The sequence below is a fragment of the Talpa occidentalis genome, unplaced genomic scaffold (genome assembly GCF_014898055.3).
Source record: "Talpa occidentalis isolate TD23 unplaced genomic scaffold, MPIMG_talOcc4v2.1 talOcc4.16, whole genome shotgun sequence".
Taxonomy (NCBI): Eukaryota; Metazoa; Chordata; class Mammalia; order Eulipotyphla; family Talpidae; genus Talpa; species Talpa occidentalis.
In genome coordinates this window covers 12,753,493-12,774,338 of record NW_023601653.1, presented here as the reverse complement: position 1 = coordinate 12,774,338, position 20,846 = coordinate 12,753,493, and the positions used below count along the sequence as shown (strand labels likewise).

The following is a 20,846-nucleotide window of genomic DNA, read 5'->3' as shown; positions in this document are numbered from 1 at the left end:
AGCGAAGAGAGAAGCACAAAATTGGGCGCTATGGACCTTGAAGATTCTAACATGATAGAATCTGAACAATGTTAAACAGTGTTTAATTAGATAAGATTTGGATGTAAGACCAGAAACCATAAAACACATAGAAGAAAACATAGGCAAAATACTTCATAACATGGGCTTCAGTGATGTCTCTGTGTATTTGTCTTCCACAGCAAAAGAAACAAAAGAGGATATAAACAATTCGGACTATATCAAACTACAAAGCTTCTGCAAAATAAAAGGAACCATCACTATAATGAAAAGAAACTCTGCTGAATGGGAGAAAATATTTGCACAACATACATCTACAAGGGGCTGATATAAAAAAATCTACTAAGAGCTCATACAACTCAACAAAAAGAAAAGAAACAACCCAATCAAAAAATGGGCAAAAGGATTGAATAGGTACCACTCCAAAGAAGACATACATACAGGTGGGCAAAGGCACATGATAAAGTGCCATACCACTTATCATTGGGGAAATGCAAATCAAAACCACCATGAGACACCATCTCACATTTGTGGGAATGGCCCATAGCAAAAGACCAGACACAAGGATTTAAAGGAACCCTTGGACTGTGGTGGGAATGTAGACTGGTACAGTCTCTAAGGAAGACAGTATGGAGTTTCTCAAAATATTAAAAATAGATCTACCATATGACCCAGCACCTCCACTGCTAGGTATGTACCTACAGAACACAAAAACACAAATTTGAAGGGATATATGCACTCCTCTGTTCATCGCACCACTATTTACAATCGTCAAATTATGGAAACTAACTAAGTGTCCAAAGACAGACAAATGGATTAGGAAGATGTAGGATGTATATAAATGATGGAATAATACTCAGCTATAAGAAAAGATGAACTCTTGCCATCTGTGACAACATGGATGGGACTGGAGAGAATAAATGCTAAGCAGAGTAAGTCAGAAGGAGAACGATAAACACTGGGTGGTATCACTCATATATGGAATATAGAGAAATAAAACAAAAGGTGACATAAAACCAAACCAGTAACAAACCCTAGAAATGTGACTATAGAATTGGGGGGGAAGGATTAGCAAAGTGGGTAGGGGCATAATGGACTACGGTGGAGGACTTTAGATACCTGGGTGGAGGATGTATGTGGTAACACACCTGAAGAGTATAATCCTATGCCTCTAAATCATATACAGCGTTGTAAAAGATTTTAGCTTCAATGTAAAATATTAAAAGAATGGGATCTAGCTCTCGTTTTTACATATACTAGTCATACAAATCCATGAACTTCTTTAAAGGAGAACAGAAAATCCATGAGGACAGGGCCAGTGTAGGCTAAGTGTATCGCCAATATTTGGCACAGAGTAAAATTTGTGCTTATTACTTGGCAAATTAATAAAAGTCCAATTCTTGCCTTAGATAATTTAGGCATAAGAGCTACCCATGAGTCTCATATGTCTGGGCATCAGCAGGACAGTGCATGACCACAAATTATAATGGAGCAATACATATGCTTTTGGTATTTTTTTTTTCTTTTTTTCTCTGCCATCAACCATTTCTGCCTTTTCCCCTATTTTTTCTCCCTTGCTGATTTTTCCCTCAGCGTTTTTTAGCTGACCATAAGCTAGACCTAAAGTGTATTTTATTTTTAATGCAATTCCATTTTCACAGCTATTAATTTTAAAAATAATGATGTAAAAAGTTAGTTTTATCTGTAGGGGGCTGCTTTATTCTTTTGTAGCTTAGTAGCCTACAGTAGAAGAAAGGTTTACCATCAATCTTTTTCAAGTGTTTCATGTTATTTCTTTCAATCATATGATTTTTTTTTTAATATGATCCTAACCTGGTATTCTAGCTGAAGTCAGTCTGAGGGTCATATTTGGCGTAAAAGCTAGAAATTCTGCCTCAATCCTAAGAGACAATATGGAATAATGTAAGTGCTCTTACACCAGCAAAGTGAAGCCTTTAATTCATACCTTCCCCTTACGATAAATATGAATGCAATCTAATTTTGTAATAATTTTATATACTATTGCCTTGTAAAATGCTAAGTTGCATTTATGTTAAAACACTAAGATATACTATACTGCTTGTTGAATAAAAGTGGAAATAATATTATGCTTCTATCACTCTAGTGATAATTTAAATCATTGAAAACTGGTCATTGCCCTATTACCACAAAGATTAACCTTAATTTGAGAAAGAATAACATTCTGGTAAACAAGAAATTCACCAGAGATTTTTTTAGGGTTGAACTGTCATTGTTCAAAATCTGCCTAACAAGTAGAACCAGCTTTCCTGTAAGAAAACATGGTGTATGTTCACCACAAAGCAATCTATTATGGTGAATAAATGTGGGGCTATGCCTGAGTGTCACCACTGACCAAATCATTGACAGTTAAAACATGTATATGTATTATGACGTGTCAAAGGCTTTCCAGAAATTTTACATGTACTAACTCATTATATTTTCACAAAAACCTATGAAGTATTATTTTCCTCATTTTAGAGAAGAGAGGGTAAGTACTTGCTTTAGGTCATTTGTAAAGAAGCAAAGCTGGCCAGGTGTAAAAAAACTAGACATTTTGGCTCCAGTTTATCTTAATGAGTATGCTAACCTTCTTGCTCAATTAGTATGATCCCATACTTCATATTCTCTAATATATGCTTTATATATATAAAAAACATACTACTAGGAAAGCACAATATTGTGACAGCTATTAAATCTGGAGGAGGAAGGTAGAGAAATTGGATTAAGTTATTAATTAGATGTCAGTTAAATGGGGTTTTCCTTGTACAGACCAGTAGTCAGTTAATTATAACCTTCAATTACCAGAATATTTCATTACGAATCATGAGACAAAAGAGATGTCTTATTTTATTCCTTTTCACTACCTATTTAATGTTTGCACAAATTTCAACAGGGAAATATCTTTCCCTGTAGTTCTTTATAAAATTTATTTTACATTCCAACTCAACCTACTATGTAAGCTTTCTTATTAGTGAAACACTTTGTCTTTCAGTCCTTCACTGCAGTTTTGTACACTGACCTGAAATGTACACATGCCAACGACCACGTAGTTATTGCCACCATACGCAATTAGGTTTCCTGAATCCCCACTCTCAAAGGGATTAAATTCTACCACATGCACATAATCTTCACAATCCACAGTGTAGGCAGCATTTCCTGCAGCATTGTGCTTCATCTTGTATGTCAGAACTTGAGCAGTTGTAAAAATAAAGCAGCCTTCTACTGGACAAGATCACGAAACTGTGGATTACAGCACAGACACAGAAAATATCAGTGTTAGTCACTTTCAGTAAATGAATCAAAATAAGGTCATGGTATTGCAGCTGGCAGACAGTTCAAAATAAAATTTAGTTATTTAAATATCTTGTGAATGATACCTGTAGAATAAATCATCATAAAATTCCATCAGATTATCTAAAAGATATAGTACTTGAAGATGTAATGACTTTAATAACAAGTGTATTCATAAAAAATTAGTGATAGCTAACATTTACAGAGCACTATTTGTAGGTGTCATGTTAAACATTATTTACTAACATTATTACACTTCATACTTGCATAAACGTAAGAGGGAGGTACTTCCTATGATGCTCATTCTATAGAAGAAGAAATTGAGAGTTTAGGAGGTTAACTAGTGTGCCCAGTTCCTAAGACAAGCCAGAATTTTAAAGACTATACTGTGTTGGAGACCGTAGAGTTAGAGAAGAATGTTACAAGTCAGAAGGAGTGCTGTATATGACATGAAAATTATAAGACCAAGCACAAAACTTCGACTAACCTGTGTTGGCCTGGAGTGAACTGTGGAAGCAGCATTCCCAGGTAAGATTTAAGGATTCTAAAGAGGGTTGTTTCCCCTCCCCTAAATTGGATGCGGGAGTTGTCCTGCAAACATTTGGGCTTGGTAACAAACACCTCAAGTACTTGATAAGTATTTACTGAGAACCAGAGGAGGGCCAGCTCAGGGCGTTTATAAACTAGTAACAGGAGTGGACATCGGGAGTGGCCATTTCAGGGTGGACAGCAGGTGAGATGCCCTCGGAGGCAGATTGGTGTAAGAAGTACCAAAGATTCAAGGTCAGAACATCAGGCGCCCTACTGCTCAGCCAAGTGGCAGCCAGTCTCGAGATCACATCCTCGGGGTCCCACTGCACAGCGGCTGGCTGGGCGCGCCCCTCTTAAACTGGACAGCAGAGGAGGGTGAGAGCAAGACAAGTCCCAGCCAAGAGCCCCGACGCCTGCACCCCGGGCTGCCAAGTCCCGCCAGACCCTTCTCCCCCTCCCCAGCCCAAGATCAGAGGGACGAGGGGGTGGGGGTTCGGTCCTGGAAAGGGAGGCACCCCCGGGGAGTGGCTGGGAGCGCAGGGCAGCCGGCAGTGGAGCTGCTCCAGCCCCGGGCTCCCGCGCAGTACGCACCGGAGGGCGCCAGGAAGCAGCCGGAAGTGAGCAGACGTCCGCGGGGGCCGCCGCGGCGCCGGCGCTTCTGCTTCCGGGTCAGAGGGCGGCCGCGGCCATTGGCTCCCGGGCTCTCCCGCGATATTTGAACTGGAATTGGTCACAATGACCGCCGAGGCGCCTCTACGGCGGGCAGGTCCCTTGTGCAGTCGAGGGCGCGCTCGCGGCCTCCGTCCCCGGCCAGGTCAGTCTTGCCTCTTCCTCGCTCGCCTTTCACAGGTCGCGGCCCGGGAGGATTATTTGGCGAAAGCCAAGCCCCATGGGGCCCTCTGGGATGTTACTTGTGCAGGGGCTTCGCGCTGGAGCCGGTGGGTGTCGAACTGGGTGCCCTGGAGCTGGTGATGGTTGGAGCTGGAAGGGCCCGAGGAACCTGCAGACGGGGAGGCTGAGACCCACAGAGGCCTACTTAGAGTCAGCAGTTTGGCAGGAAACCAGGGTTCTAGTCCCCAACATGCAATCCCAAGCCCGCAGTGTTCGCCCTCTCCCTGTTAGGTCTTTGCAAGGAATACCTAGGACCTGCGACCTGACATGATAACAGCAAGGAGGGCTGTGTTTTTATTGGGCTCTTACGAAGTGCCTGGCACTGGGTGGGTTATTTTCGTGTCTTACTAATGTCTCATGATGTTTTGAGGCTGGACATCATCTCCCCGTTTTGCAAATAAAGACATTTTGCTCACCCGAAGTTTTAAATACTGAATGACAGACAGTCGTGAGCCCTGGCCTGTCTGATTAAAAAATGTAATATTTTTAATTAACTCATGCTGTCTCCCCAGTGACAGTTTTTCACTTCGCTGTTTTTACTCCAGTGCCTTTTGAAATTCAGTTTTTGCAAACAAGTGTTTATTATCGCTGCGTTGCAGCTTTCCCCGACTGTTTTTCTGTGGTGCAGCCTGGTATTCAGAGTGCTTGCAGATGCTTTGTTTCACAGACTCCTCAGGACTCCTGGAAGGTATTCCTGATTGCTTGGTGACCATGCCTCTTCCTTAGGCAGTGAGGTGTGAAGTTCATTGCCTAGGCTCTAGCAGTCAGCTAGCTACAGGAAGAACTGAGACTGGACCAGGGTTGGCAAAGCTGCTGCCTGTTTTAGTGCAGCATGGACTTTACATGTTTAAATGGTTTAAAGGAAAGGAAGAATAGTATTTGGGGATATGTGATAATTGCATGACATTCAAATTTCAGTTTTCATAAAGGTTTGTTGGAGCCTGGCTATGCTAGGTGTCTGTGTATTGTCTGTGGTCATTTTCACACCGCAGTGTCTAGTTGAGAAGTTGTGATAAGCCTCAGGGCCCCGCAGTCCTCAACTATTTTCTTTTTGGCTGTTTCCAAAAAGTGTGTTGAGCCCTAGGTGAGACTGTTGGCTTTTATATGTGTCAAACACTGTTCTAAAAATGTAACATGTATTTATGTCATTTACTTTTTACAAAACTGTAAGATAGAAACTATTATTATTTTCATTTTCAGTTCAAGGGAGCTGAGACAGGGAGAGGTGAAATAACTTGGCCTAGATCTCACAGCTAGTAACTGGTGGAGCCAGGATTCTGAACAGTCTAATTCCAGATTAGTCTTTATTTTCAGCAATTTGAAGTCATTATAGATTTAAATAGTACCAGTAAATAATTTACTACTAAAGAGTTATTTCAGGTAGATGGATCATATCACTGAAGCTTTACTTCCTCACTTTTTTTCTCCGAAGAGATCAAGGTAATGTTTTGGAAAGAACTATGACTTAGCTGCTTATAAGGATTTACATTTTTGCAGATATTTTAATTTATAATCTTCTACCTGTATCTTTAAATTGTATCATTAATTGTATCTATAAATTAACATTACTACACACCAAGTATGTAGTAAACCTCTGGGATTCTGTTTGTGGCACATGAAAATAGAACAACAGATAACAGAATAAGCAAATGTAACATGTATAATAAAATAGCGAAAATAAAATAATGACCTTTGCATATGTTGGAGACTGGGATACTTAAAAGAAAGTAAGAAGAAAAACTTATAGCAGTCATGTCTGTAAATTCAGAAAAAGAACTTGAGAGCCTTGTGTAATCCTGGGTATGTCAAACATTGGAACTACGTTAAATTATTTTGAAAGTCCTTTGCACCAGGAGATGTAGTTATTGAAGAACACAACTGATGAAATGAGGCACCATGGGTTTAGGCCTGTTAGGTTACTAGCATTGTGACATGCAGTGCCTCTTTCTTCAGATGGAAAGTAAGGATGATAATAGACCCTCTATGCAGGCTATTGGGAAGGTTGAATGAGGTATTAAATATTAAGCTTTTGAAAAGCACCTGGTATCAAGGAAACTCCTAAATATTAAGTAGTGCATTAGTTATCTATTGGTGTATAACAGACCATCCCCAAAATATAGTAACTTTAAAACAGCTATTTATTTGCTTATGATTCTGAGTATCAGCAGTTTGGGCTGGACTCAGCTAGGTAGTTCTGCTGGTCTTGCCTTGGCTCATCACATGGCTGTAGTTCATATGAAAGGTTGGTTGGGACTAGGTAGTCTAATATAGCTTCACTCACACATCTGTGAGTTCATATTGTCAACAGGAGTGGCTCAGATCATATTCCCCTTCAGCAGGCAAGCTTGGCCTTTTTTAGGTGGCAGTTGGAGAACCTCAAGAGGGTAAGAGCTAATACTGCAAGGCCAAGACTACCCAGCGTTGGATGATTTTCTAAGGGAACTCAGCCGATATTCATAATATATACTCATAGCTATAATTTATTACAGAAAAAATAGCCTAAGCAAAATCCAATAATCCAAATAATCCAATAATCCAAAATCCCCAGTGGCGCAGCGGTTGAGCGCTGGGTTGCGAAGCTGCCCGCAGCCTCTGCAGCGCTGGTTCGATCCCCGGCTGCTCCCCGGCCACCGGAGGAGGGTCCCACATGGTGCACAGACCTCTCCTGCCGCCTGCTGCTCCCCTCAGCAGTGTACTTTTTCGGTCCTTCTGCCTGCTCTGCTCCCCGCTCTGGCTCTGGTGAATTCTCTCACCCTCCCGCGCTTCTGACTGTACCCAGTACTTGCATAAATAAATAAATAAATCTTAAAAAAAATAAAATAAATTTAAAAAAAATCCAATAAAGGGAGAAGGTGCATAGGGTGAAACCCAGGGATAAACAGACACTCGGTTCTAAGAGCCTTCTCTTAGTGGAGTCACACTGAACATGCTTTATTCTTCAGCAGCAAGTTGGGATAACACATGACATGACCTCTATCAGGGAAGGTCCTTAGGGACTCAGTGCCCAGAGTTATTACTTGGGGGTGAACACAGAGGCATCATGTGTTTGGCATAAGCTGTGGTATTTGCACAGTGAGCCACTTTTACCCCTGAAATCAAGTTCCCAGATACCACTCAAGGGCCAACCATATGAACAGAACTTTGAAAGGATAGCAACCAGGCATGCCATATTAACTCTTTCTGTGCCAGCCTTTTGAGGTTCAAGTTCAGAACTCCTATTATGTCGTTCTTGTCATATTCTGTTAGTCAAATTGAGTCACAAGGCTGACATAGATTCAAAGGGGTGGAAACAGTATACCTCTTTTGGGAAAATATAGTGATGAAAGAAAATTGCTTATTTTTTTTAATCTACCACAGATACTCACTTTTATCTCAAAATAATATTTTGCAAATATAGCTTCAATAAGCTATACTGTGTCTATAATTATCAATTTGTAGAACTTGCATCTTTTATATGAATTTTTAGATTCAAGGTCGAATTTTATTATTTCAAAAATTTGGCTTAAGAAAACTAAAGGATAGGAAAATATGATTGGGCAAAAATTGTATTATTCTGTTTTTCTAAGTTTAATTAAAAGCAATCTTGGTAAATATGAAATGACCTCTTGTTCACTACTTATTTTTCTGTAACTCTGCTTGCTTACACATGTTAAATATTAATTTCCAATTAAAATAAGGCTTTTAACATTGCATTCTGTCCTACTTTAATAGGATGTCTGTACTTAATCAGAAGTCTGTGTTGGACATGATTAAAAAGTTCAGAAGGAATTGGCACACTCTTTGTAACTCTGAGAGAACTACTGTATGTGGTGCAGACTCCATGCTCTTGGCATTGCAGCTTGCTATGGCAGAGAACAACAAACAGGTTTGTAGACTATATTTAGGTTAACTTTTTAAAGTTAAATTTTGGTTGCTGACCCTTTTGAGTTAACTTAATTATACTAGTTTCTTTGCAATAGATGCCCTCCTATGATAGTATCAACACACTTTTTATAAATGCCTCTGTATCTGTATGTCAAAATATTATGATTGTGTTTGAAATGATTTATTTCTAATTAAGGCCTTCCTATGAATTATTTAACATAGGATATACATATTAATGATTAATTTGAAGTCTTAAGATGATCATGCCGCTATTGTGATTGTGATTAAGACATTTTATTTTATAAAACTTCCTTTCTCTTTTAAATGATGTTTAAGAAGGTGTTTATTTAAATGTAATGAGTTAATTTTATGATTAATTTCAGACTCTTATATAGACTAATTATTCCTAAATCAGGCCTTGGATCAGCATCATTTGGGAAGACTTCTAAGACATTGACTCCTTTTCCCCAATCTTGGAAATTCTGATTCTCCTAATCTGTATTTTGACCCTAGACATTGCCTTTTTCTTAATCTTCCCACAGTGATTCTTATAGAGTTAGTTTGGGCCAAAGTAGTGTTTCGAAGGAGCTCTGCCTAAAGGACTAGCGATGTTCAGATGAGAGGATGGAGGGGTAAGGAATGGCTTCTTGGGACACAAAGGAAGAGAAGTCTTTAAATAGGAAGAATTTAAACAGGGAATTAAGGAAGAGGAATGTCAGTACACGAGAAGCACAGAGGAATCAAAATTATGATGGTCTGAAGAGACTTGACTAGAGTAGAAGATGTTTGAAGATTGGGGCTGGTTTTTGAAATGGGTTTGTTGAACTAGATAGGGAAATGACATTCTGAGGAGATTTTTTAATCCTTCTTATCAATAGTCCCAATACTTCTAGGTTTTATATGGTGGTACAATTTATTTATTTATTATTCTAGGCTTTTTTTTTTATTTTTTACATTTTTTTATTTTTATATTCCCCATACAATTGCACCCCCCTTATTTTGACCCCAATCCCGCCTTTTCCTGCCCTGCCCCCCCCCACCCCATAGTGTGTCTCTGGTTTATTGTTGCTTGTTGATTTTGATTTTTACTTTATTATAATTAGTCTTTTTCCTGGTCCCTTATTTAAGTTTTCTAGATTCCTGCTATGATTGAGACCATCCGGTATTTTTCTTTTTCTTTCTGGCTTATTTTGCTGAACATGATCCCTTCCAGCTCCATCCATGTTGCTGCAAATTGCATGAGTTTATCTTTTTTGATTGCTGAGTAATATTCCATGGTGTATATGTACCACATCTTCTTGATCCAGTCATCTGTTTTTGGGCATTTAGGTTGTTTCCAAAGCTTAACTATTGTAATTAGTGCTGCTATAAACATAGGGGTGCAGGTGCCCTTCTGAATTAATGTTTCTGTGTCCTTTGGGTAAATACCTAGAAGTAGAATTGCTGGATCATATGGAAACTCTATCTTTAGTAGGTTGAGGAATCTCCACACAGCTCTCCATAGTGGTTGGACCAGTTTGCACTCCCATATGCTGGTACAATTTATTAAAAATAAAAGACTGACAGATCTGACCATTTCTCATTTTGGCAAATGAGATCATTGGGGAAAAATAGTTATGTAGAAGCATCATTTTGAAAAAGGAAGACTATTTTAACACCTAAAAAGTAGGAATTGTATGCTTTTAAAATAAGTGATTGTCCTTGTATGTGAGGATAATGGCAGCTTTGCATATTTAAAACAATGTATATTAAGATTTTTGGACACAAGATTTTGACAAAATTCTGTCCTATTGTATGTAGTCCGTCATACTACATTTCAACAAATATCTATTATTGAGTTCTTACTATATGCTAGACATTACTCTAAATATTAGAACTATAGCATTGAAGGAAATCCCTGCTCTTAATGTTGTTAATCTTGTAGGGAGACAGATCATACTCCAATAAATAAGTTATTTAGTTCTGTAGGCCATAGTAAGTGCTACAGAGAAAAATAAAGCAGTTACAGCTAAGGAGTGTGTAAAGGTTGGCCTGCATTTCTTCGCATTTTAGATAGGCTGGTCAAGGAAGACCTCATCTACAAGTTACCACTTGAGCACAGAATTGGGAGAAGGGAAGAAGGAGCTATTTATCAGGTTCTTTGTAGATAGGGACTACCAGGCAAAGGGAATAAAGATTCAAGAGCTATGAGGTGGGAATATGTCTGACAAATTCAAGGAACAAGGAGGCCAATATAGCTGTTTATATAAATGTTACTTTCTTCTCTTGCTCCCTTCCATAGACTTGCCCCCCCTTCCCACCTGCTCCTTTCTCTCCACCCTTACAACTAAGTGCCAGATTTTGTGGTAGGTTGGAATTCTTGTTGCCTGGTAGGTGAGGCAGTCATTGAGTAGAGACCCATACATCAATAAAAATTATAGCTATAAAAAGAGGTATATGATGCAGATAAGAGTTTGAGGAAATGCAAAAGGACCGGTGTAGCAGGAGTGTGGTGTGGTTTAGATCCAATTTGTCTGTTCCTATTTTTAATCGTAGCCATTGTTCTAAATCAGTTTTACATAGGCATGTTGAAAAATGTGAAAGTAGCACTATTTATTTTGAAAAAATACTAAATTTCAAGAAAAGTGACAAGAATAGTACATTAAATTCCTCCGTGCCCTTCACCTAGAATCCAGTTGTTACATTTGCCACATTTACATCATTATTCTTTTATATTTATATATGTATGAAAATATGCACATGCACAAATTATCATCTGTACATGCACATGCGTATTAATGTTATTCATTACGAACCATTTGATAGTAACTAGCAGAATATCCTGGGTTTTTATCCTTAAATACTTTCAGTGTTGCACGTTCTGTGGGTTTTGACAAATGTATAATGGCACGAATATAGCGTTACAGTTTATACAGAATAATTTCATTACCCTAAAAATTCTCTGAACCCCACCTGTTCATCCTTCTTTCTCCTTAACCTTTGGCAACCACAGATTATTGTACTGTTGCTCTAGTTTTGCCTTTTTCAAGACGTCATGGAGTTGGAATCACATAGTATGTAACCGTCCTGATTGGCTTCATTCGCTTAGTAATATGCACTTAAGGTTCTTCTCTGTCTTTTCATGACCTTATAGCTAAGTTAGCAGTATAGCTTATTTTTAGCAGTAAATAATATTCCCTTGTCTTAGTGTATCACTTTATATATCTGTTCACCTTTTTTACTTTTCTTCCAAACAATATTCAATAAGGTATTCATTATTTAATAGTTTTTGAGTTTAATAGTTTTACTGGATTTTGTAATATCTTCTTTATTTCCAAGATCTGTGTTTGGTTCTTCCTCTTTAAAAATTTATCCTGTTCTTGCTTCAAGGATATACTACTTTCTGACAATATTAATAATATTTTGATGAAGTTTTCCTCTCTGTGTAATGTTTCCTCCAAGTTCTTGTTTTTGTTCGTTTTTTTGGGGAAGGATTTTTCTTTTAGAGACTTTGTTCATGTTGATTCTTGACCACTCATTTGGATTTAAATGGAGCACTAAAATGCTTTTTGGAAGCTCTGTGTCCAGGGTTAGGGCTTGTCAACTTGATCTCAGTTGGCTAGGGAACCTCTGATGATAATCCCTATTTTTCGGATATCCCTTCCTCAGAAAAGAGTCTTCTTTCCTCCCTCATGAATGGTGTAAAGTGGAGCTGCCAATGTGTTGAGTCCCTGAATGGAGTGTCGAAATTTAGAATCTAAACTGTCATGTGATTCCTATGGTTTTCATTAGGCTACTTTTGTCTTCAACTCATTCAGGGAATAAACCTCCAATTTTCTGCCAAGTTAGATGACTGCTCTACTCTATCTTGGCAGAATTTAATTATTAGGCAAAAATCTAAGTGAAGATTACCCAGAGAGGTAAAGTATAATACTGTGGTTTCCTCAAAAATCTCATTACTTTCTGCTGGGCAGTTTTTTTTCTACTGTGCAAACTAGGAGCATTGGCCCTTAGGGACTTTGGCTTGATTTATGGTAGGGTGGGAATGGAGGACGTTTGATCTAGCTTCCCACTGTTATTGGGCTCAGCCATGTCTGCTAAACTCTACTCAGGGTTTATAAAAACCAGGTTCTTGTGTGCTTGGGCATGGTTGATACCAGGCAAACACAGGCCCCACTATTTGCTTACCCTTCTATATTGGCACTTTCTCACTGGTCTTGACCTTTTGTAGTTTCCTTTCTCTTATTGACCACTCAGTCATGCTTTAAAAAAAATGATCTGCTTTCCCCTGTAGATATTTTATAGCAGGAGGAGTTTCTCTGGGGCAAATTGACCTAGTTTGTCGTTTTCCTTTCACTTGTTTTTTTCATCTTGTATTTGAGCTCTATTTAGGTTTTCAATTTGCAGAAGTTCCCTAAAGTGTAGTCCTTATAACTGAATTTGACTATAAGAAATACCTTTTGAGTCCCTGGTAGAGTTGTTAGTCTATCTAATGTCATGCTTTTTTTCTTAACTGCTTGGGGGTGGGCATGGTGTTAGATAAATAATCTTTGAGTTTTAGGTTTTTGGCAGGTGTTCTGAGGGGGACTTTTTTAGTTTGAATTGTTTGACACTGCTCTAATAGTTTTATACTGCTAAAGATTTAACCTATGGGAGATTCATTGAGAACTACTGACTTCATTATATGGCAAATATATATGATTTCATTAGGATACAAACAGTTTTTTTAGCTTTTCTTTTCTTTGAAATTGGCTTCATGTTTTGACTCTGTCTGGCATCAAGTTATAAAGCTATTTTTCACCTTAAGCAGCCTTAAAAGGTTGCAAATGTTCCATTGGGTAAAACAAGGATATTTCATAACTCCATGGACAGAAATCACAGCCCCTGTGGTTGACCTTCAGGTTTGAAAGTGACCTATCAATGACATAACAAGTAAGAAGAGGTAATTTTTAACATTACATGACATTTATCTACTATCCCCTCCCAGTAAACAAACTAACAAGTATATTACTTTGAATAAAAAGAGAAAGAAAACTGATAGTTTTGTTCATGCACCACATGTCAGGTGTTATTCAATTTGTACATTCTCGTTTTATAACTCAGGAAACTGACTTATAGGGATTTCTGTATTTTACCCAAAGTCACACAGCCAGTGAATGCTATTAAGTAGACCAACTGTCTTTTTTTATATCAAAATTCCAGTTAATTAAAAATGTAATGTAAAATTTCGAATTATAAAAAATAGCTTTGGTAAAATATGTAAAGTACAAGTGCACTGAAGAAGTATAACTCACTTTTTCTCATTCTATTCTTATGAAATACAATCCTTCTTATGTCCATCAGAGAATTAAAGCATTGAACATTTTGAACTTCCTTCAAATATTAGCCAGCTGGCATGTTTTCCTAGCAAAACATTTTCGGATTTGACCACAGACTCTCTCAATCAGTTGTTACTGGTTTGAATAATAGAATATGCTGTCATGGTGGGCACCTGATCATGAAAACTGATATCTGGAGTGCATTTTTATTTGGATTTAGAATGTTTTTACAATCTCAGTATAAACACTGTTAATCTAGTCAAAACCTTTCTTCACAAGATCAAGAGCTTGCAAAGTTTTACTTTAACTAGTTATAGTCAACAGAATGAGACTAAATTGTACATTTAGATAAGTCAAAATCTTGATTTATTTTTAACATGAAGGATGGTATACCAAAATAGTTTTAGGAATTTTTGAGATAAAGCAATTTAGTTTTGAAACTCTAAATAATGGGATTTATTTAATTTATATACCATTTGGAAATTTCATGGTGTGTAATCTTTGTGGGATTGGGAAGTAAAGTTTAAACATTTTGAAACAATATAAGAAATTACAAATTTGCCTTATGCTTGGATTATGGATTCAAGATTTCAAAGTTACTGGGTTTGTTTGGTTGTTTATTGAGCTAGTTCCATGAAATATAATTTTCATGATTATATCATACATCCCTTCTCTAAGGACAATAAGGATAATTTTCTTAATTGCTTGACTAAGATGACTAAAGAGTTCATTATTTTAAGATACTTTGGACATCTTGCCTTACGTTTGGATGTAACTAGAAAATGTATCTGATTATTATAAAAGATAGAAATATATTAATTAAAGGAGTCAGATAGATAGAAAGTAATATATTATTTGGCTCTGACTTCTTTCTGTTGTTCTTCATTAATTAAAGATGATGTTAAATCTAGTTCCAGTGAACTATAGAGTTCTGTTAAAATGCAACTAATGGACAGATCTTGGTGTTATAGAAACTGCTAATATAGTGATAGAATTTAACCGTGGATAAGAACAGCATACTACATTTCACAATACCATATATTGATCCCTAAGAATATCTGTTACACAAAACAGAACAAACAATTATAAATCAGAGACATCCTGCAGGGGAGGAGGAGAGAGAGGGATCAGAAGGAGGAAGGAACACAGGGGACTGTGGTGATGGTGCACCAGTGCATTGGTGAAGGAAATTCTATGGGGACTACTCCTAGAGGGGGGGAAGAAGCAAATTTTGTTTAAAAATGTACAATGATATAAAAAAATTAAAAGCATATCCGTTACACATGCTGCATCGGACAGAAGTATTTAGAATTTTTTCAGTGAATTCCAATTGTTATTTTTTAGAGGATGCCATTATTAATATCTGGGATACTAAAGTGAGAACACAATGCAATCAATTTTAAAAAAAGAGTGTTCAACATTATCCAGTGAAATAGTTTATCATGTGGATATTGAAGAAGAGGAAAAAAGAACAATTTTGCCTAATTAGTACTATAGTAATATATGACAACTTCCAGAGAGAAACTTGACCTTGGTATTTTTAGGACTTATTTATTGTTGTTTTGTGTGTCCGGGAAAAGGGAAGAATCAAAATTCTTCTGTTACTCAAAGTTTTGGCACTAGTATTGTTGCTTTCCCTGGTACAGTAATGAAATGAAACATTTTTAAAAATTTAAAGTTTATCATCTTTATTATCTTTCAGACTAACTTGAAATATGGTAGCATGTGGAAATTACTATGGCACTGACCATTTTTAAACAAGAGATTAAAAATACATTCGCTAAAAGAACTAAAAGGAATTAAATATTAACAGGGTCAAATGTTTCCCCAATCAATAGTACTTAAGTGTAGCTCGCTGAGCACTCACCGCCCCCCTACTTTGTGAAATAGGACGATGTCTATATTTGCCGGCTTTGTCATGTGCAAAACAACGTAGTTGTTCATATTTTATGAATTCATCAAATCTTTTTCTTTTATATCTCACCTTAAAATTATTCTATAGCTCAGCTTGGATGTTCTCTCCAAAATCACAAGAATCCAATGTGTCAATATATTCTACTATAACAATCAATTTGTACTTATCTCCTCAATTATAAGTAAATGAATATTCTGGTACCCTACTTTGTTTATTTCTGGCATTGTCTCTTTCAGCTCATTGGAGAGTTTACAGTTTCTCTCAGTGATGTCTTATTGACGTGGAAGTATTTACTACATGAGAAATTGAATATAACAACTGAAAATGTGGAAGTGATGGACCATTATGAGGACATTAGGAGGACTTACGATGATTTCTTAAAGAATAGCAACATGATAGATCTCATTGATATCTACAACAAATGTAGTGTTTTGACTTCTAGTTGTGAAAATAGTACCAACATATCCCCAGTAAGTATTTTTAAAAATAATTCTGTCTTAAATTAAAATTCAGCCAGATTCGTTTTTATTTTAAGCTACAGTTTCAGCATTTATAGTATCTTGATAATGTTTTTTGCTTCCTGGATCCTGTTAAGAATAGAAAATTTAGGGGCCTCCCTGGTGGCGCAAGGGGTTGAGTCTCAGCATTATCAAGCTATTGCCAGCCACTGTGGCATGAGTTCAATTCCTGGTCAGGGAGCTAACCCACATGACGCAGTAGACCTCTCTGTCTTGCCTGCTGCTCGCCTCAGCAGTGTATTTTAGTAGATCCACCTGTTCTGCTCCCCACTCTGTCTCTGGTAAATCCTCTTATCTCCCTGTACCTTTGGCCTACACCCCAGTTCTTGTATGTATAAATAAATAAAAAATAAATCTTTAAGAATAGAAAATTTAGCTAGTCATTATTTGAAAGAATTTTTTTGGTGGTAAATTTTGTTCAACTTGTGTTATTTTTATTTGGTTGAAATATAAGTAGTTTTTTTTTTTTTTTTTTTTTTTTGGCTATGTACAGTAGTATTAAACTATAACAACAGTTTTTTTTTAAGAAGATGAATGTTTATCTCACCCTGCAGGTAAGCACCTGGGCCTGTGGTTACAGCTCCATGGTTATCAGAGACATAGGTGTTGTTTTTGTTTTATTTTTTGTCATTCTGATCTCTTATGTTTCTTCTTGACCTCCACCACTCATCTGTGGTCTAAGATAACTGCTGGAGCCCCAGACATTATATTAACATTCCTCTGAGCAGGAAGGAGTATGCAAGAATAGCTCTTTTCTTTTTTAAAGAGTTATCAGTCTTTTTGCTTCCTACCCGTTACCCAAAGCTTAGTCATATGCCCTTACCAAGGTGCTAGGGAGCTTGGAAAAGATAGTCCTTATTTTGAGTAGTAACATACCAAAATGAAAACTAAAGGGGAGAATGGCAGGCAGTTTGCTGTCTTTACCTCACCTGGCTATCATGAAAACCTTTGATTTATTGTAACTTTCTCAAAACACGTACACACCCACATATCCTCATCCACACTCGGTTAAGGATGCTTATAGGGGCTGAGTTTTTTTTCCGTTGCTTGTTTGTGGCGATTATTTTGGCTACTTTTCACATAGTTGATTTAGAGAGGATAATCAAACGTAAGCATCAATTGGATTGTAGGAACAACAAAGATGATCTCCTGATAAGCTAATGAGAGTATTATCTGCTTCTGTTGGATATGTTGCTTTGATTAAAGTATCTAAAGAAAATATGACTTCATGTTGATACATAGTTGGAAAAAGGTAGGCTTCCTGGAACCCCTGAGTGTGCATTAGGAACGTTAGGATTCCTTAGACCATACCCTAAGATGCACTGATTTAAAGTAATATACTTTACATGTAGTTAAATATGAAAATAGTTTAATCAGAGCTAATATTCTTCCATTTTGTATGATAAGGTGTTTTTAGAAAAGACAATCTTTGTTTTCAATACCTCTTTTGAAAATATAAGAATTACTGAGAATTACTTCTATTTAGATTTTAATAAATTAGTATAGAAAGTAATAAATTACTTTTTCGGTAATCTTAAATTTTGAGATTAAAAGATTGTATGTATTATGGAAAGGCTTTTTAGTTATTTTCATTTTGTCTTCATGAGCAGTAGCTCATATGGGTAGAAGCTAAGCTGTGATAAGCTCTGTTGCTGTTGAAGAAGTGTATATTGGTAAGTTATTTTAGTTATAATGTGGCAATAGCTGAGAAGAAAAGTGGATGGCAATCTTGTTGAATTTTGCTAATTCAGTTTGTACCTCTTTAGGTTTGCTCATCAAGGTGTGTATGTATGTGTGTGTATCCTTTAGAAAAAATAAAATAATGTGGAGAAGTTGAGTAATGTGGCAGGATGAAAGCAACTATCTCTTTATGTGTTATTTTCTTCTTGGAATCTATTTTGTTTGAATTGTATTTAGATACTAGATATACTAAAATAAGGCATTTATTGAGGGCTTTAAGTAAGACTTTTCTTTGTCTTTGATTTTCATCTTCCATAGAAATTAAAGACTCAGTACATTCTAATGTTATTTTTAAACTCTAAACTTGTAAAACCCTATGAGTCTGTTGAAACAGATTGAAGTGTTTTATTAGGAAGTTTAATTTCATATATGCTTTTGTCAGAAAACAAAATGTTGGGTACACAGGAATGTCAGTGATACTACTGCAAGATGTGAAGTACTTTTCATAAGTGCCATGTCATTTTATTAGTAATATTCTGTATTTTCTGCAGAGTCAGCTACTGGATTTTCTGACTGGTAAGCAGTATACAGTAGATGATAAAACTGATGTTTATATGCCAGCATCACCAGTGAGTGGACACAGTCAAGATAACAAAAAGGTACTGATAAGTTGTGAGTAAATTAAAGCAGGATTTGGTCGTCTTCAAATCATTATATATTTGATTGTACATTATAGTTATTTAATTTTTTTAAATTTACGTAAAGCTGTATTTGCAAAAAGTAATATATTAAATATTGGCAAAAACTTGATAATCAGTTCCTTCATTGTTTTGGGCCAAGATAGTGAGATCTGTATAAAAGTAGGTATCATTCTAAGTATCGGAAAAGGAAATGAATGTCCAGATTGCCAGAGCTGTTGAGTCTATGTGTGTTTGGTGAACATCACAAATTACTGTTTTAAATGCTTGGTTCCTGAGAGGATATGTACAATTGAAAAAATTGTAGCAAATACTTTATAACTGATGCTGAATATTTCATTTTGTATTTTATATTTTGTTTCCTGCCCAGATCTGGTTCCTTTTAGTGAATTGTAACTATTTTCTCTCGCTTTATACTACTTTTCTGCTTAAACAGTCTCCAGTTTTGCCTCCTGCTCCACCTTGACAAAAACCTAATCTTTTCTCAGTGGTTTAAGGAGTACATCCATACATGGAGATAAGTTACAGATCTTTTCTAGCTTTGATCGTATCTTACAGGCTCTTCTGGGAGGAAACAACTGTAGCGTGACTTTAATTAAGAGGAATGAACTAATTATATTTATAAAAGCTAATTTGATATAAAAATTTGATATAGGGCCTCCCCGGTGGCGCAGCGGTTGAGCACTGGGTTGCGAGGCTGCCCGCAGCCTCTGCAGCGCCGGTTCGTTCCCCGGCTGCTCCCCGGCCACCAGAGAGGGTCCCACATGGCGCACAGACCTCTCCTGCCGCCCACTGCTCCCCTCAGCAGTGTACTTCGGTCCTTCTGCCTGCTCTGCTCCCCGCTCTGGCTCTGGTGAATTCTCTCACCCTCCCGCGCTTCTGACTGTACCCAGTGCTTGTATAAATAAATAAATAAATCTTAAAAAAAAAAAAAAAAAACTTATAAAAAAAAAAAATTTGATATAACCTTTTAGAATTTTGCTTAAAGAGCTGAAAGATTATCTTAAAGGAATACTCATGACAAAGGATTATAGTGTATATGTAGAAACTGATGCATCTTCATTGTAATCATAGTTTTCTCATGTAAAAATTGATAGTTCCCTTGTATTAATCTTTTTCTTTTTTCTCTTTTGCCTGCTTAGATTGTATTTGCTAAAATAATTTTAATCTACTACTTAAGTAATGAATTTGATTTCATGAGGATTATTAAAGTAGCAGCCATCTTCAATCATTTTCTGTTTCTTGTAGGCTTTAATTTTTCTTTTTACAAACTATTTTTTGAAGGAAATGTATTTCTGTTAAAATTCTGAAGTGAGTTTTTGGACTGAAGTCCCGCAAAGACACATTGTGATCACCAGTTGTGCTTACTGATGTTCGACTCTAATCCTCAAGCAGATGAATGGAATGAATTGAGAAACAATATTGTTTTCTCACTTTATTTTACTTTGCCTGAGATACTAAACTAATGCTTTAGAGATTCTGAAGTTGTAAAGGGAAGAAATAAAGTTCCCAAAAGAAAATCATCAGTTAAATAAAAATTTCTACTATTAGTTGTAGTCCCATTTTTTTTTTTTGTCATTATATGTAAGAAATGATGTGTTGGCAAAGAAAGTAAAAATATACCTGTATATATTATTAACAGATATTTAATATCTGTTAAAAATCAGAAAACTGATTTTTTTCAAACTGATAGAATATCTGCACTTCAGTAATTAAGGGGTAGGAAAACAAACTTGGAGTTGTCAGAAAGCTTAAATAAAATTGTTTAATTTCTAAACAAACATTGCAAATATTTTGTGGCATGGAGAGAATCAGTTTGTTAAACAAATAAACAGAACAGTATCTTTAGTTTTGGTATCTTGGTGAAAGCTTCAATCTTGTGGATTTTTCAATTTAGGCCCTTGTTTCTGGACCTCATGACTGTATTTATGTGGACTGCTTTTCCAGAGAGCCTCCTTAAAACCCACTTACAAATACAAGAGCAGGGAAACCATAACTGCCGTGTTATCTGACCATAATGATAGGGAGAGATTTCCAATAACAGTCATAGCTAAAAGAAACACTCTTAGTTGTGAGGACTCCAAGATGTTTTCCCTTAATCTTTGCCTTGCATCACAGGTCA

General features: G+C 36.6%; 2 protein-coding genes across 6 annotated transcripts in view; one reads left to right on the top strand and one right to left on the bottom strand.

Moving 5' to 3' along the window:
• NUP37 (nucleoporin 37) overlaps nt 1-4,489 on the bottom strand; it is a 32,942-nt gene extending 28,453 nt beyond the window's left edge. The window contains exons 1-3 of one of the 2 annotated variants that reach the window (XM_037513772.2): nt 4,453-4,489; nt 3,818-3,837; nt 3,059-3,279 (exon numbers count right to left, since the gene is read on the bottom strand). In XM_037513772.2, the coding sequence (XP_037369669.1) occupies nt 3,059-3,214 (156 nt within the window). In that variant the 5' untranslated portion in view covers nt 3,215-3,279; nt 3,818-3,837; nt 4,453-4,489. The remainder of the gene's footprint in view (nt 1-3,058; nt 3,280-3,817; nt 3,838-4,452) is intronic. The other variant, XM_037513773.2, reaches the window with a different exon arrangement.
• An 88-nt stretch (nt 4,490-4,577) lies between these two features.
• PARPBP (PARP1 binding protein) overlaps nt 4,578-20,846 on the top strand; it is a 43,641-nt gene continuing 27,372 nt past the window's right edge. Inside the window, exons 1-4 of one of the 4 annotated variants that reach the window (XM_037513768.1) lie at nt 4,578-4,675; nt 8,464-8,617; nt 16,065-16,298; nt 18,578-18,685. In XM_037513768.1, coding sequence (XP_037369665.1) covers nt 8,465-8,617; nt 16,065-16,298; nt 18,578-18,685 — 495 coding nt within the window. In that variant the 5' untranslated portion in view covers nt 4,578-4,675; nt 8,464. Of the gene's footprint in view, nt 4,676-6,136; nt 6,193-8,463; nt 8,618-16,064; nt 16,299-18,577; nt 18,686-20,846 lie in introns of those variants that run through there. The other 3 variants (XM_037513770.2, XM_037513769.2, XM_037513767.2) reach the window with 3 other exon arrangements.